Source organism: Lampris incognitus, chromosome 10 (genome assembly GCF_029633865.1).
Source record: "Lampris incognitus isolate fLamInc1 chromosome 10, fLamInc1.hap2, whole genome shotgun sequence".
Taxonomy (NCBI): domain Eukaryota; kingdom Metazoa; phylum Chordata; class Actinopteri; order Lampriformes; family Lampridae; genus Lampris; species Lampris incognitus.
The window spans coordinates 43,883,269-43,898,289 of record NC_079220.1 but is presented as its reverse complement, the minus strand read 5'-3'; the positions used below and the strand labels follow the sequence as shown (position 1 = coordinate 43,898,289).

Here is a 15,021-nt window from a genome sequence, read left to right as displayed (position 1 = left end):
GGGTGTTATGTGCTCCATGCTTGTTGATATATTTTGTTCTTATTTCTATTTCTTATTTAGCTTTTATTTCTATTTGTTTCTGTTTCTATTTTATCTTGCATCTTGTTAGTTTTTAGTTATTAGAGCTTGAGTGTCTGTAATAGAACTCAATTTCCCCTCATAAAGTATTCAGATTCTGATTCTGATAAAGGACTATTACTATTAATGGGCAATGTGTGCGTGGCAGGAAACAGGCTGCAGCGAGGAGAGAGCGAGCATGCTGGGTTGACTTTCTCTGAAAAAATTAAGTTTATGAAAATGACAAATTGATGGTGGCAGTTTAATTGATAGCTTGAGAGTGACTTGTAGTAGTGGTAGTAATAGCAGCACCTAAAGGGTTATCAGCAATATTAGAAGTAAGTGCGTGTCAGTGACAGACATCAAAAACAAGGATGAGGAATGGGACTCACTGTTTCTGTTGGCTTTGAGCTTGGCCAGCAGTTTCTGAGTGGAGAGCAGGTCTCCACTTTTGACTGCCTGAAGAAGGTCCTGCTCCTTTCCCATTGCCTGGCTGCGTGTTCAGCAAGCTTCACCAGTGTCTGTTGAGCGTCCTGCCACCCCCCAGACCCCCTTTTCAGAGCGACATGCTGATGCCCAGAGACATCGACCTGTCCCGGCCTGGGCCAACCCTGCACCCTCGCCACACCGCCACACAGGTGACAGGTGAGGAAATGAGATGAGACAGTGGCTGATTTGAGGAGGTCAAAACAGCAACAATGCAGATCTAGCTCTCCACTCCAGCTTAAGTTGCCTTCTGGTAACCCCGTCTTTGCTCAGACGCCAAGCCGTGGAGAGTGGAAAAATGTTTTGTTTTGGGTTTTTTGGGGGGGGGATGGGGGGTTGCTGCTTAATTTCCTGTTTGACTTTTCTTTTCAGTCTTTGAGTTTGGAGATGTTTTTTCCAGAGGCCCGGAGGTGTGAGGAGCTACTGGGTATGGGATGTCGGGGGACCACCAGCTGGTGCTTGAGTCGTCTGATCCAGACAGAACTGAACCTGAGAATGGAAACAGATGAGAAAAGCAGCTCAAGTTGAAATATGAATGTTGATTCAGCGCCGGAGGAAACTGAACCAGCGCCTGCGTCTCTCTCAGTAAACAGCCTTCAAACAAACGCAGGAGAAGCTAAACCAAGTGGGTTGCAAATGCAGCCACTGATAGCCTTCCAACACCTGAAACTAACCACTATTTTCATCATCGATTACTGTCGATTTTTTTCGATTAATAATTTAGCATAAAAAAAATGTCAAAAATAATGACAAATGCCCATCCTAATTTTCCAGAGTCCAAAATAATGCCTTAAAACAGTTTACTTAGTCTGACCAGCAATCAAAAAAACTCTAAAGTATTCCTTATATAAACACATGAATCAGAGAAAGGCAAACAAATCTCGGCATAATTTTGAAGCTGTAACCAACAAACTTTTTTTTATAAATGACTTAATCAATTAATGGATTAATTTTTTTACTGTCCAACAATCGTTTCAGCTCTACTTTCAACCCAAGGAGAGCAGCAGGGATTTGCTTCATACAGCCTCCATTCAAAACAGTAATTGGATATATTTGTCATGAGCCTTAAAAACTGAGTAAAAAAACAAGAAAAAAAGGAGGTTGGCACCATTCCAGTCCTGCCTGGTTTTTTTTCTCTAACAAGCCTCGCTATCTGGAAAAAACAGTTGAGGGTTCTGCTGCCGTCAGGAAAAGTGAGGGCGATAACATTATATTGGAAACCAAACAGAAAGATTCCTCACACACACAGAAAACATACACACACAAACACACACACAGAAACACACACACACAGACACACACACAGACAAACTCACGTGACGCTGTGCACATGTGCACACAACTGCATGTGAGACAATGACATAAAAACAGTAAAATCACTGCAAAACAATCATAACCATAAGTACATGTGACTGGCCATAGAGGGAGTAAATGGTGTCTTTCCAGTGGCGGAACTCTATAAGAGCATGTTGTTCAGAATATATCATTATCCCAATAAACACAGGAGATTTCATGTCTGTCTGTCTGTCTGTCTGTCTGTCTGCCTCTCTCTCTTTCTGTCTGTGTGTCTGTCTCTCTGTCTGTCTGCCTGTCTGTCTGCCTGTCTGTCTGTCTGTCTGTCTGTCTGTCTGTCTGTCTGTCTGTCTGCATCTGCCTGCCTGCCTGCCTGTCTGTTTGCCTGTCTGCCTATCCACCCATCTATTTATGTGTGTATGTTTCACAGTATCGGCTTAATGCAACAATACCATGTTTAAGAATCCAACTGAGGTCATATTTAACTGGTTGGTAATGTAAAGTATAACATCAAATTAGAACAAGTTTTCAAATAATACTCCCCTCAAATATACCACACTTAATTTTTATAATGAATTTCAGGTAACGTTAATGTGATCATTAATATAGACGACAAAATTGCAAATCACAATACGACAATATCCCATTATAATACCAGTGAAAGACAATTAATGGTAATTATTGAATTATCACCCAATCCTAGAGTCAGGCACTGCACAACCAAGAAAACACACACACACACACACACACACACACACACACACACACACACACACACACACACACACACACACACACACACACACACACTGCCCTCGGTGGCCTGAGGCTGCATGACATGCCATCAGCTTTGCCCAATGCCTGGGAAAGGAGGACAATTTTGGCTCCTGTTGGGTGCAAAGTACAGTTTAATACCCCCTGGATGGACGTGTATTGAAAAAAAACACAGCTTGTGAGGAATCCACTTGTTGTTTCTAAGTGCTGTATGAATACCGATGGGCTCCCGGTGCCTTTCCAACACGTGTGCTGGTGTTGTTTACAGTTGCCCCGCGGCCCTGTGATGGATTTTCTATGCGTGCTTTGACCATGCACTGAATTCAATTCAGCTGGAGTCTGAGCCACTTAAAGTCTTCCAGCCCACTGGCGAAGCAACGCTCACAGAACAGATAGGAGAGTTCGAAAAAGTTGCTCTATCACAGTTTTGAGATTACATGTGAGCCAGAATATTGACTGGTTTCATGTGGGTGGGTTCTCATGAAGGCCGTCACTCTGTCTGCAGCTTTTGGGGAAAAAAACAAAAACAAAAACAAAAACAAAGCAAAAAAACAGCCTGCGTGATAACTGTTATCATGCGCCCTAGCTGGGAACAGCTCTGGTTTGGGTAAATTATGCAAGGTCTGAAATCAGTGTTGCTGTATAAACATGGGTTGTGTTTGGGGGGAAAAGTTCAAAGTGTAGGATGGCAGGACAACCAGTTGTGATTGGATGGTTTTAAAAGCCCGCCCCCCTTTTTTTTATTAATTTTTCTCAATATTTGTGGTTTTCCCAGCAATGTTTAATTGCTGTGTCATTGTTATAGTTATTCTATTCAATGTAACAAGGTATGATAATGATTATGTGAAGTTAAACTACTTATTGATGTTTGCTGTTATTTGCATCACTGTCAGTAGCAATACCAATAACAACACTAATAACATGACCTTGATTTTAGAGCCAGTTAGAAATGTTAGGAGGGATGTTGTGGTGCAGGAATCATAGTAGGTTAAGTGCTGGTTTGCACCATATTTGTTGGGTGGGTGAGGTGGGGAATGGGAATTTCTGTGTAATTGTTTCAGAAATATTATTACTTGAATAAAAAATATGCTGCAAGCAAAACAAATGAAGAGATTTTATGGTCTCTGGCTTGCATTCCTGTACTGTGTGCTGGACTGTTTGGTGGTTACAACTTGCTTCATTACGTAACCAGACAGTCTGAGTGCACCACACACCCATATAGAGGAGGGCACTGTCATTCCCAATAACAGAGAGCACGTCTCCCCTCTCCTTCCTTCCCTCAGGCTCTGTTCATGTTCACTGCATCGCTGACACGGATAACAACAAAATATATGAGTGTGAATTTGCAAAGACTCAGAAGTTTTGCTTCGATAAACCCTTGGTGCAAAATTATGTCTGTTTAAACTGAATGTGCTCATTTGCTGATTCATATCTTGCCCCAAAAAAGAGAACAAAAGTTCCCATAAAAATGTACACTAGAGTGCATGAGGCAGTATTGTAATCCTTCACTTTGCATCGCGTTTGCTTGCTTGTACTAGTTATGTCATTAGAGAGAGCTACCGAAGGTAGATTGTGTTGAAATAAATGGTGTGTCATGTTTGTATTATGTGAAGATGTCTTTATGCATGCTCAACAATACAAGTAAGGAAATCACAGAAAGTTACATCAGTTCATCTGGACACTAACGCTGTGTCCAGATGACCTGTTGTAACTTTCTGTGATCATGTGAAGAAGTTTGTATTTGATGACATCAGACAGCCACCAGAAAGTTACAAGTTTGAACCGTGATCTGTTTGGCATGAAGATAATGCAGATTTCTGTTGGTATTTCAAGTGATGGGGACGTTATGATACCAGCTGTGGTACACGTAGTAACTTTGTAATCTCACATTTTAACTTGTGGAGTAACAGAAATAGAAGCTGATGGCGGGAGAAGACTGGGTGACCGGAACACAAAAACCCACAGAAACCACGCAAACTTACATAAATGAAGATGACTGTCAGTTCACATCCTGACTTCACGTGACTTCTGTTGGCAGCAATAAAAATGCCCCCTATCTCTTACTTATTATGTGTATATGGTCTTTTCGACATTCCGTTATTGGTTTTATTTGCACATATAGCTTACATTACCATTATTTTATATCTTTCATCTGCGCAGTTGACGGAGTTGTTGCAATCTTCATTTCACTGTTTTTGTACATGTACAACATGTATGTGACAAATAGATGTGTTGAGTGTTGAGTAACGGCGCCTCTGGAATCAGACATGCGAGCAAAGCAAAACAAGCCCAGCGAACTTTGTACTCCCTCGTATGAGCCGTTGACCTATTCAAGTTAAATGACTTTGGAATCCGGATCAGACTTACCGTATCACTTATTTCAACATGTCAGAAATCTGTCCGCCTCCAAGTCTGAACTGTCTCACTCCGGAGTCCGGCCAAAAGAAAGTCCTGCTCGCCGAGGTGATAGATAGTCCCCAAATCTTTGTTACTTTCAGGCTCTCGTCAAAGATGGTCACGTGGCTTTGTTTTTGACCTCGCACATACGTCTCTAGATTGACGAACGCAGGCAGTATATTATTAGTTGGTAGTGTCCCAGTTTGGAACTGGATTTTTCCTAATCCAACTCCTTCTCGACTGCACACATTGTCAGATACACCAGGACCTTGTTGGCCCCTCCCACTGAAGAGCTCCCCTCCTCCGCCCCCACAGTCAGCTCCACACTCAACCCCTCCATACTTACTTCCTCCAGATCTAACGTTTGTATTTCTTCATCTGGAATAAACTTTCCTCCGTGCAAAACAAGAAAAGTAAAGAAAAGAAAAACTGCGTTTACAACTTTGATAGTCCGACTTCTACTTTCTGTTGCGTGTGTCATATTTAGGCTAGGAGCAAAGCCACCCTGTGCAGCCTGAATGGCACTTGCCTCCTTCTTGCATATCTCGTGCACGCACACACGCACACGTTTGTTTCTATATTCTCATAGGGATTAAACATTTTAATTCCCTAATCCCAAACCTTGAAATTAACCCTAATTTTAACCCTTTCCCCTAACACCAACACTAACATTCACAGTAACCCCAACCATAACCTTAACCATAAAATGAACTAAAAAAACAAACAACAACTTTAACCCCGAACCTAAATCTAAAGGCAACTTTAATACTATAGCGAAATCTAACCACAACCCTAATTGTAACTCTAACCACAAACCGAACCCCTGGCCCAGAAATAACCCTTTTCCTAGCAGGGAACAAGAAAAGGTCCCTGCTAAGTGGTTTTGGATTTTTCTGTCCTTATGAGGATATTTTGTCCTCCAAGTGTGGATAAATAAAAACACACATACACTCGCATTCCTACAGCTGTGACTGCTAGCACTGACTACAAGCCATTAACACTAAAGTTAACCATCAGAACTACAGGCCTGATTTTAACCTAATCCTAACCTAACCCTAAATCCTAACCCCAAATCCTAACCCTAAAATCAGCTGAAGAAGTAAAGACCAGCCAAAATGTCCTCATTTTGCAATATCTTTGTTCTGAAGGTCTATGACTCAAACTGGTCCTCACACACTCACACACACACACACACACACACACACACACACACACACACACACACACACACACACACACACACACACACACACACGGGGGATCAAAGTTGGACTCCATTCCATGTGTCATGGGCTTTCTTGTGGCTTAACATCGGGCCTATCCTTGGACAAGCAATGGACAAAAGACCCGATAGTCAGATCTCACGTACGTACAAAAGGTTAGGATGAATAACCCCCTGGTATGTGCACTAAAAGCGTCCTCCATTGCCTAGTGCAAGCTGCAGTGTTAAAGTGGAGATGAGGAACATCCAGGACACAAGAGAGAGAAACAAGCCTGTTGTCGGGGCTGAGCACACCTGTCCTCAGAAAGCAGATAGAGGTTGTGCACATGATCAAAGACACCCTGGTCCCAGAAAACAGACGCTTGACAACACCTGAGGTTTGGTTTACACACGCCGAGGCCTTTAATGTCAGTCTGTGACGAGTAATAACAAAGAACTCCACATCAACTCAAACCCCTCCTTTAGGAACATTTCCATGAAAAAAAGAGTGAGAAGTTTAAATAGCACAAACTGGCTTTAAAACCTGAAAGAAGAAGAAGAAGAAGAAGAAGAAGAAGAAGAAGAAGAAGAAGAAGAAGAAGAAGAAGAAGAAGAAGAAGAAATGTAATTAAAAAAATCCTTGAAAATTTTCTTTGTTCAGGACAACATGAAATACAACATCATAATCATGTTTTAAGAGATGAGAATAAAAAAGGGAATCATGTAAAATGGAAAAGATATCCCATAAAAGGCTTAAAAATCCGTCATAAAATATTCAGAGTCCGGGCTTGTTATTTATTTGAGATGGCTCTTAAAAAGGTGCACTGATGTTCTGTAATTTTCGAGCATTATGCACGTGTCTCGTGGCTTTCAGCTAAACCCTTTAATCAAAAGGAAGTTTCGGACTCGGTTAGAGATGAGACAAGTGAACCAGACTTGCTCTTTGGTGATTGAGTTCGAAAACAAGGGAGTGCACTGAGCCCGAGGGAAGTTTGAGCCTCCTACTGCTGGCTTGTGTCAGCTCCTCATGGTTCTCTTGTATAACCGAAGGGCTTTCCGCTGGTCCAGGGCCTCCCACACCAAGCTCTCCATCTTCATGTCATGGTTGGCATAAAACCGCAGAGGCTTCTTCATGGCATCGTAGTAGTGGTCGGAGAACTCTTCGTAGTTTTTGGTGATGAAGCCATACGCGGATACCTGAGGAGGTGTGAATGTGAGCATGATGCAACATTCAGCGATGTTATCTGGAAATAATGGCTAGTCACTTATTGCTATACATTGTTCATGCACAAAAATGGCTTACACGTCTTCATCCTTCAGATCAACTGTGAAAGACGGACGGAGTCAGACAGTTTCACGTGACCAGCAGCAGATGCTTCATAAGTTCAGCACAGCCAAATTAATCTGATATCACTGAATGAAGCCGATACCACAGCTAGGAACAAGGTGGCTCATTTGACACATTACTGGTTATGAACAAGGATTAGAGACCATAAACAATTATCAGTAGCTGCATTAAAAAATAAAGCTCTGCTACACTGAATTAATTCTAGTCTTTACCTGTTGTTTGACCTGTCTGACCAAGTCCCCCCCCCCCACACACACACACACACACAAATACACAACACCCTCTGCCTTTTCTATGTAGACAAAGCCTACTGTGAACTCTTTGTTTTGTTTGCTGAAAGAACGACATGGGATGCTGCCATCTTCATGCATCTGTTTTATGGTTATCATGTGTTGGTTGTGTGTTGCCATTTTCTGACCTGGTCACATGAGTGCAAGGCCGTCATCGGCATCAGGGTGCCAGTGCCGGGCATGTAGAGGTGACCAAACTTACCGGCCAGCAATGTAGATTTCAGGAAATTGTAAATCTAAAGTATAAAAACACACAAATACAAAACAGCTAGTACAGCATAGCAATGCTGATCTGTGTGTCATGTTCATCTGTCTACATTGTACAAACAAACACTCTTCTGCTAATGAGATCTCTCTCAAATGGCTTAAGTGAGTCCAAGTATTTAACCATGGATAGATAAACTGAAATAAACAAACAACGTACTAGCATTAAGAAATTCATTACTATTAAACCTAGCTATGCAGTCCTTTACCTTTTTGTGATATATGTAATAAAATCTGGGTGGAGCATCTTGAAGTAGTCGGCGGGTTTATTGCCAAAATACCATGAGGGCCTGTTGGAAGGGACACAGCCTTGGTAAATAACTGGCATGCGGGAGGAAAACAAAAAAGAAAGCAAAACAAAACAAAAAAATGGAACATGAGAGAAAGCAAAAAATAATAAACAAAACGTATCTTCAAGCATTTAAATTACTGCCTTATTGTAATCGATAAAGATAGCAAAGCACAAAACCAACTGAAACTTTATCGATGTTACATTACCATCCAGTGGTCACATGTAGAATTGCAGGGTATATAACGCCATTGGACTTCACACCGTCTTGACCTTTCACCAGCATCTGGTCCAGTCGCAACAGCCAGACACTGAATACCAGCTTTCATCATCACGTAGTCTCGAACGTTTGGTGGAATGAAGATGTATCGGATTTCCTAGTTAATGTTAAAAATAGAAGAATTTAAACAAGAGATCCAACTAAACAAAACATGATCATGTAGGGGACTATATGGGCACAATTCACCATAATTGGTAGACACGGGCCCTTTAAGAAAGGGTTTCCGGGTTGAGAGGGCGGAGCGAGGACGACCAGGTCCAGAAAGTAAAACTCCAAACCATGTTTTTGCTCCACTCATGCACTACGCCAGCAGATTCTGGTCAACACCGCTCCTCAAGTAAGGGAAAACTAGCTAATGAAATCAGCTGGTTTGGTAATATGGTTGGAGCAAATACACGGTTTGGATCTTTACTTTCTGGACCTGTTTTTTTTTTTACACCTCTGGTTGGTTGGAGCAGCGCCATGTTGCTCAGATGGTGATTTTGTACGGAGGAGTAAATGACACACGGGACGCGTTCGTGTAGTCAGTGAGAGAAATTGTCCGTCTCAGTTTCCACATTGGTGACCCTTGTTTCAGTAGGCTATCTTATAAAGAATGACACACACACGAGTTGCTCAGTGCAGCCAAGTATAATAAAGGTGCTGTAACATGTTCCTGAGCGCGGGTCATGTGTGTCTAAGGTAAACTAGTGGATAGCCGATGGCATCGATCTATCTAGACCCGTAACATCCTCCTTTTCCAAGTATAAACACATACACATGAAGTTAGTGCAAAATAAAATTACTTTCATATACGAACAACCAATAACAGTGCAACAGCAGTAAATCTCTTCATATCCCATACCAGTGTAATAACCACAGTAGCGTATGATAACATTTCTCCTCTTTTCCCCCTCTCTCCCACATAGCAACCATCAACATTATTCAGATTACATAGTGAGTTTCAGTGGAGGTTTAGACAGCCGTCCAACCCTTGTGTAAGTGTGTCCATCCGAACGCGGAGCGCCAACAGGAGTAGATGGCGCCTTGGGCATGGACCTGATGGGGCTCGGCTCGAACACAGCCTGAGGGGTCTCAATGACAGTTTCTGTAGCTGGATCCCCGTCCGGTGTGTGTGCCGCAGCGGGTTCAACAGGATCGTGCGCGGCTCGTGCAGCTGGCTCAGCCACTCTGAGATCGATCCTGTTACGACGGTACAGGGAGCCATCAACGTCCACAAGATAAGACCTCGGCGCAAACCTGCGGAGACAAGTTCCGACTCTCCAGCGGCCAGTGTTATCACCTGGCAGGGGCTTCATCCGTACGACTTCCCCAATTTCAAGTGCCGGCAATTCACGGGCAGATCTGTCATAGAACGATTTGGCGAGTTGCTTCCTGTGGCGCAGCTTTTCAGTGACGCCCACGACAACAGCTGGTTCCAGGAGCTTGCTTGCCGCCGGGATGGACGTCTTCAACCGGCGGGACATGAGGCGTTGTGCTGGGCTGCTGCCCATGTTTTCCGTAGGTGTATTCCTCCAGTGAAGCACGGCTTTCCAGGGGTCTTCACCATCATGCGCGGCCTTACGCAGAAGATTTTTTTACAATCTTCACGGCCGACTCGGCCTTGCCATTCGCTTTCGGGTGTCTGGGAGAGGAGGTCACGTGCTCAAATTCCCACTCAGAAGCGAACCGTGTGAACTGAGCTGTGAACTGAGGGCCGTTGTCTGTAATAACCTTCTCTGGCTGACCATGTCGGGCGAACTGTGCCTTACATCGCTTGATGACTGTCTCTGCAGACATGTCGGGTAGAAGCTCAATCTCCCAAAAATCGGAATAGTGGTCGACTATTAGGAGATAGTCTTTCTGTCTGAAGCTGAATAGGTCCATGCTCAAGACTTGCCATGGCCTGGTTGGTACTTCGTGAGAGAGCATGGTCTCCTTTTGCTGATTGTGGGCGTACACATTGCAGGTCGAGCAGCTGCTTACAAAGTCCTTTATCTCTGACTGCATGTTGGGCCAGTACAATGTCTCTTGAGCGTGTCGGTAGCATGCATCACCCCCTATGTGACTTGAATGTATGCGCGTCAACATTTCTGGGCGGAGTGACTTTGGGATGATGACTTTTTGCCCCCGGAACAGAACTCCGTTCTGCACACTGATTTCATCCCTGAAGGGCCAGTACTCCCTAGCGATGAGGGGCGCTTCCTCCTTTACATCTGGCCAGCCCACGAGAACAGTGTTCTTCAGTGCCTGTAAGCATTCATCTCTGTCGGTGTGTCGTCTTATCTGTTCCTTATCTGCTCATGAACCGCCGCCACGTGCTTAGGCAGCCAGTGCCAGGGTGTGTCCTTCTCCAACAGGCGTCGCAACGGCTCGCAGACAGTAGATAGATGAGGCATGAACTTGGCTAAATAGTTAGCGAAGCCAATGAGACGCTGCACGCCCTTGGCATCTGTTGGGTTCGGCATGTCAATAATGGCTCTCACCTTCTCTGGATCGGGCTTCAGTCCAGCAGATGAGAGAATGTGGCCATGAAACTGCACCTCAGCCACCTTGAACTGCAACTTCTTCAGGCCGAGGCGAAGCTTGACCTCGCGGCAGCGTTCCATCAACGCCGCAAGCTTGACGTCGTGGTCGTCCCCAGCCTCCTTGTCTGTGTCCCCGCAGCCGACGACCAGGATATCGTCTGCAATGGGCTCAACGCCCTTCAGACCGGCCAGGAGCTCGTGCTGCTTGCGCTGATATACCTCGGGCGCCACCGATACTCCAAATGGTAGCTTGAGCCACCGCTTCCTCCCCCAGGGGGTCCAGAACGTGGTCATGAGGCTACTCTCATAGTCCAGTTTGCATTGCAGGAATGCATCCCGAGCGTCCACTAACGTGAAGACTCTGGCCTTGGGCAATTTATACAAAATGTCCTCCAAGGTAGGCATGATGTAGTGAGAGCGCTTTAGGGCTTTGTTCAATGGTTTAGGGTCAATGCATATTCTCAGCTTCTCCGGTTTTTTAACAATCACCATGTTGCTGATCCAATCTGTAGGATCTGTGACAGGCGCAAGGTGGCCGTCAGCCTCGTACTTGTCCAGCTGGGCTTTGACTGCTGCTTTCATTGCGATTGGGACATTGCGAGGGGCACTCTGTACTGCAGCAACACTAGGATCAAGGTCAAAATGGACCTCCCCAGGCACGGATTCCACAGGGGAGTTGAACACGTCACTGTATCTGTTGATAAGCTGTTCTTTCGTTAGGGCTCCTGGTTGTGTGTGTTCCATTTTGAGCACATCCTCTGGAATTGTGAAATGCATGAGCCCTAAGCGTTCACAGGTGGAGCCTGACAGAAGAGGATGTTGGCTGGTCCTCACTATTTCGAATGAGAGCTTGTGTGTTTGGCCTCTCACAGTACAGTCAGTCTCAAAGGTGCCCATAGAGCTCAGTGTTTCCCCCGAATACAGCTTCAGTCTGGTGTCACTCGGGCGGAGAGGTGTGTTTGGGGCCAGCCTTTTCTTGTCTTGAAAGCCCATTACATTGCAGGTGGCTCCAGAGTCCAGCTGACATTGTTGTGGCTTGTCGTGGAGTTTCAGAGTCACAAACCACTTCTTTCCTTTGGTGTGCACTGCGCCGATTGACTCAAACATGTACAGATCATCTGCATCATTACTATGCTCTGGGGGTTCTTCTGTGTATTCCACACAGTTTACCTTGCCCTCAGCATGCCCCTTTTTGCTCTTTAAGCACACTTTAGAAAAGTGATTAAGTGTCCCACATGACCTACATTGTTTCCCGAAGGCCGGGCAATGCTCTCTGCCCCTTGAATGCGAGCTGCCACAATATTTGCAATTGCCTGCATCTCCTGCTGTTCTGGGTGGATTGCTTTGTTTCCATTGGTTTTGTCTGGGTTGCCTAGTAACGGCATGCACTGCCTCCGGCTGCGGTGTTGTTGCAAACTCCATTGCTCTCATACGGATGTCAGTTTGCTCTGCTGTGCGACACATGTCAATAGCTGTGACCATGTTCAAATCCTTCTCTCTCAACAGCCTGCGCCTAACGGCCTCGCTTGCAACTCCCAGGACTATCTTATCACGGATCATTTCATCTTTCAACTGTCCATACTCACAGGTTGCTGCCCTCTCTCTCAGTCTCGTCACAAAGGTATCAAACGATTCTCCTTCCTCCTGCTTGCAACTCCCGAAAATGTACCTCTCGTATATTGTGTTTTTTGCTGGCTTGAAGTATTTCCCCAACTCTCTCAGTATGGCGTCAGGATCCCCTTGATCATCTTCTGAGAGGTTCAGATTGTGGCGGTAAATATGCCTGCATTCACTTCCCATCACACTCCTTTGAGTAGCCGCTTGTATTTTCTTGTCCTTGCCAAGTATGCCCGTGACGAGGACGTAGTCTTCATATTCGGCCCGAAAAATGTCCCAATTGACGCTCCAATCGCCTGTGAAGCTCATCGGGGACGGTGGTGGAATATTCACGTTAGCTGCCATTGTATGTGATGCTATCGGCGCCGGTAATGCTAGCGTTAGCTCCTCTGTGACAACGTCTTCAGCAGAAGTACTTTGCTCTGAATCGGAATCCTCCGACATGTGACCTACTCAGGCCTACAAACTTAAACATGCGAGCTAGTAAAATAAGAAATAAGTTCTCCGACTTCTGGCACCATGTTTCAGTAGGCTATCTTATAAAGAATGACACACACACGAGTTGCTCAGTGCAGCCAAGTATAATCAAAGTGCTGTAACATGTTCCTGAGCGCGGGTCATGTGTGTCTAAGGTAAACTAGTGGATAGCCGATGGCATCGATCTATCTAGACCCGTAACAACCCTGACGTGATGTCTGCTGGACGTTTCCAGAGCCAAATCTTTATGAACATGACGACTAATGCGGTTTCTGTCTGGGAGTCGTCAGCCTCGGCTTGGTTCGCCCAGACAGAAGCGCAGTTCGCATTGCGGTAAATCACCGCGGACGCCACAAAATACTATTATGTGGTGTCTGAAGTAATACTTGGGGTAGTATTGGTCGAGGATCAATGACCACACCGGGTTATAGAACTCAGGTTTAATCGTGGCTCAGTAGGCAGACGTAATAACCATACATGGTAGTGGTGTAACCATAATAAAAGTCCGGGTAGTACATAAGACCTAGTGTAGTTCCAGTGGATATACATGGCGTTATATCACTACATCCCCCCTGTTTAGTTTTCAATTTTTTCATTACACAGAGGTTGCCTTCTCTTTTTTTTCTCTCTTTTTTTTTTAGACAACACACTCAGAATTGTCCATCTCAAAAAACAATAAACATATTCAGAGCCCTCCTTTTGTGTGTGATTGTCTCTACTCATAGTCCTTGTAGTGAGCTGGTTTGGAAACAGCTCTTCCATATCTTGTGCGTACTGTCTTGTGTGTTTCACAGGTTTGGCTGGAAGAAGTTCCAGCTGCATGAGTGTCCCGTTGAGGTTCTGTGAAGCGGGTTCTTGCGCTCCTCAGTGCATGGGGGTGGTGAATTTCCCGCAGGTGGCTCCTGCCACGTCTGAGTTTGTTCCCATTTGATGTTTGCACAATGTAGCTCCTTGGCTCATCGCACTTTTGTACGACGGTGGCTGGATACCAAGTCCCTTTTTCCTTGTTTAGGACAGATACGTGCTGTCCGGGACCGAGTGGAGGTAGTTCTCTGCCGCTGCTGCGGTCATGATGTTCCTTCATGTTTGCTGTTCTCTGCTCCAGGTGGAGTCGGTTTTCCTCCTTGCCTGGGTCCCCTCGACTCGGCAGCAGGGTGGTGACTGGCCTTCCGAAGATCAGTTCTGCTGGTGTGGGTAGTTTACTGTCGATGGGTGTTGCTCTGACCTGTAGTAAGGCCACTTGTATGTTACCTCCTTGTCTCATGGTTTTCTTCACAATGGATTTGATGTGTCGCACATGCCTCTCAATGAATCCATTGCTTTTTGGATAGTGGGGTGAGCTTGTCACGTGCCTGATTCCCCAGTCAGCCGTGAATTTCTGGAACGCGTGCCCTGTGTACTGGGGTCCATTATCTGTAAGTATCTCGTCAGGCCTTCCAAAAAGAGACATGTACATTTCCATTTTTTGTGCAACTGCCCGGCTGGACACAGGCATGGGCATTTCATCCACTAGAGGGAACTTAGAATATCTGTCCACAATCAGTAAATACTGATGTCCATCGATCTCGAATAGATCAGAAGCTAGGGATTGCCATGGTTTTGACGGTGTGTTGTGTGGTTTGAGAGGTTGCTTTGGATTTGCATCCTGATGTTCCTAGCATACGCTACATGACCTGCAGACTCTTTCGATGTCATCGTTCATTCTGATCCAGCAGACACTTTCTCTCGCCAGTCGCCGTGT

At 45.0% G+C, this 15,021-nt stretch overlaps 1 protein-coding gene across 3 annotated transcripts in view; it reads right to left on the bottom strand.

Annotated features, from left to right (window-relative positions):
- Positions 1-5,275, bottom strand: part of LOC130119024 (caskin-2-like) — a 119,286-nt gene extending 114,011 nt beyond the window's left edge. For all 3 annotated transcript variants that reach the window (XM_056287383.1, XM_056287384.1, XM_056287385.1), the window contains exons 1-2: positions 4,978-5,275; positions 450-1,032 (exon numbers count right to left, since the gene is read on the bottom strand). In XM_056287383.1, the coding sequence (XP_056143358.1) occupies positions 450-543 (94 nt within the window). In that variant the 5' untranslated portion in view covers positions 544-1,032; positions 4,978-5,275. The remainder of the gene's footprint in view (positions 1-449; positions 1,033-4,977) is intronic.
- Positions 5,276-15,021: the final 9,746 nt, after the last annotated feature.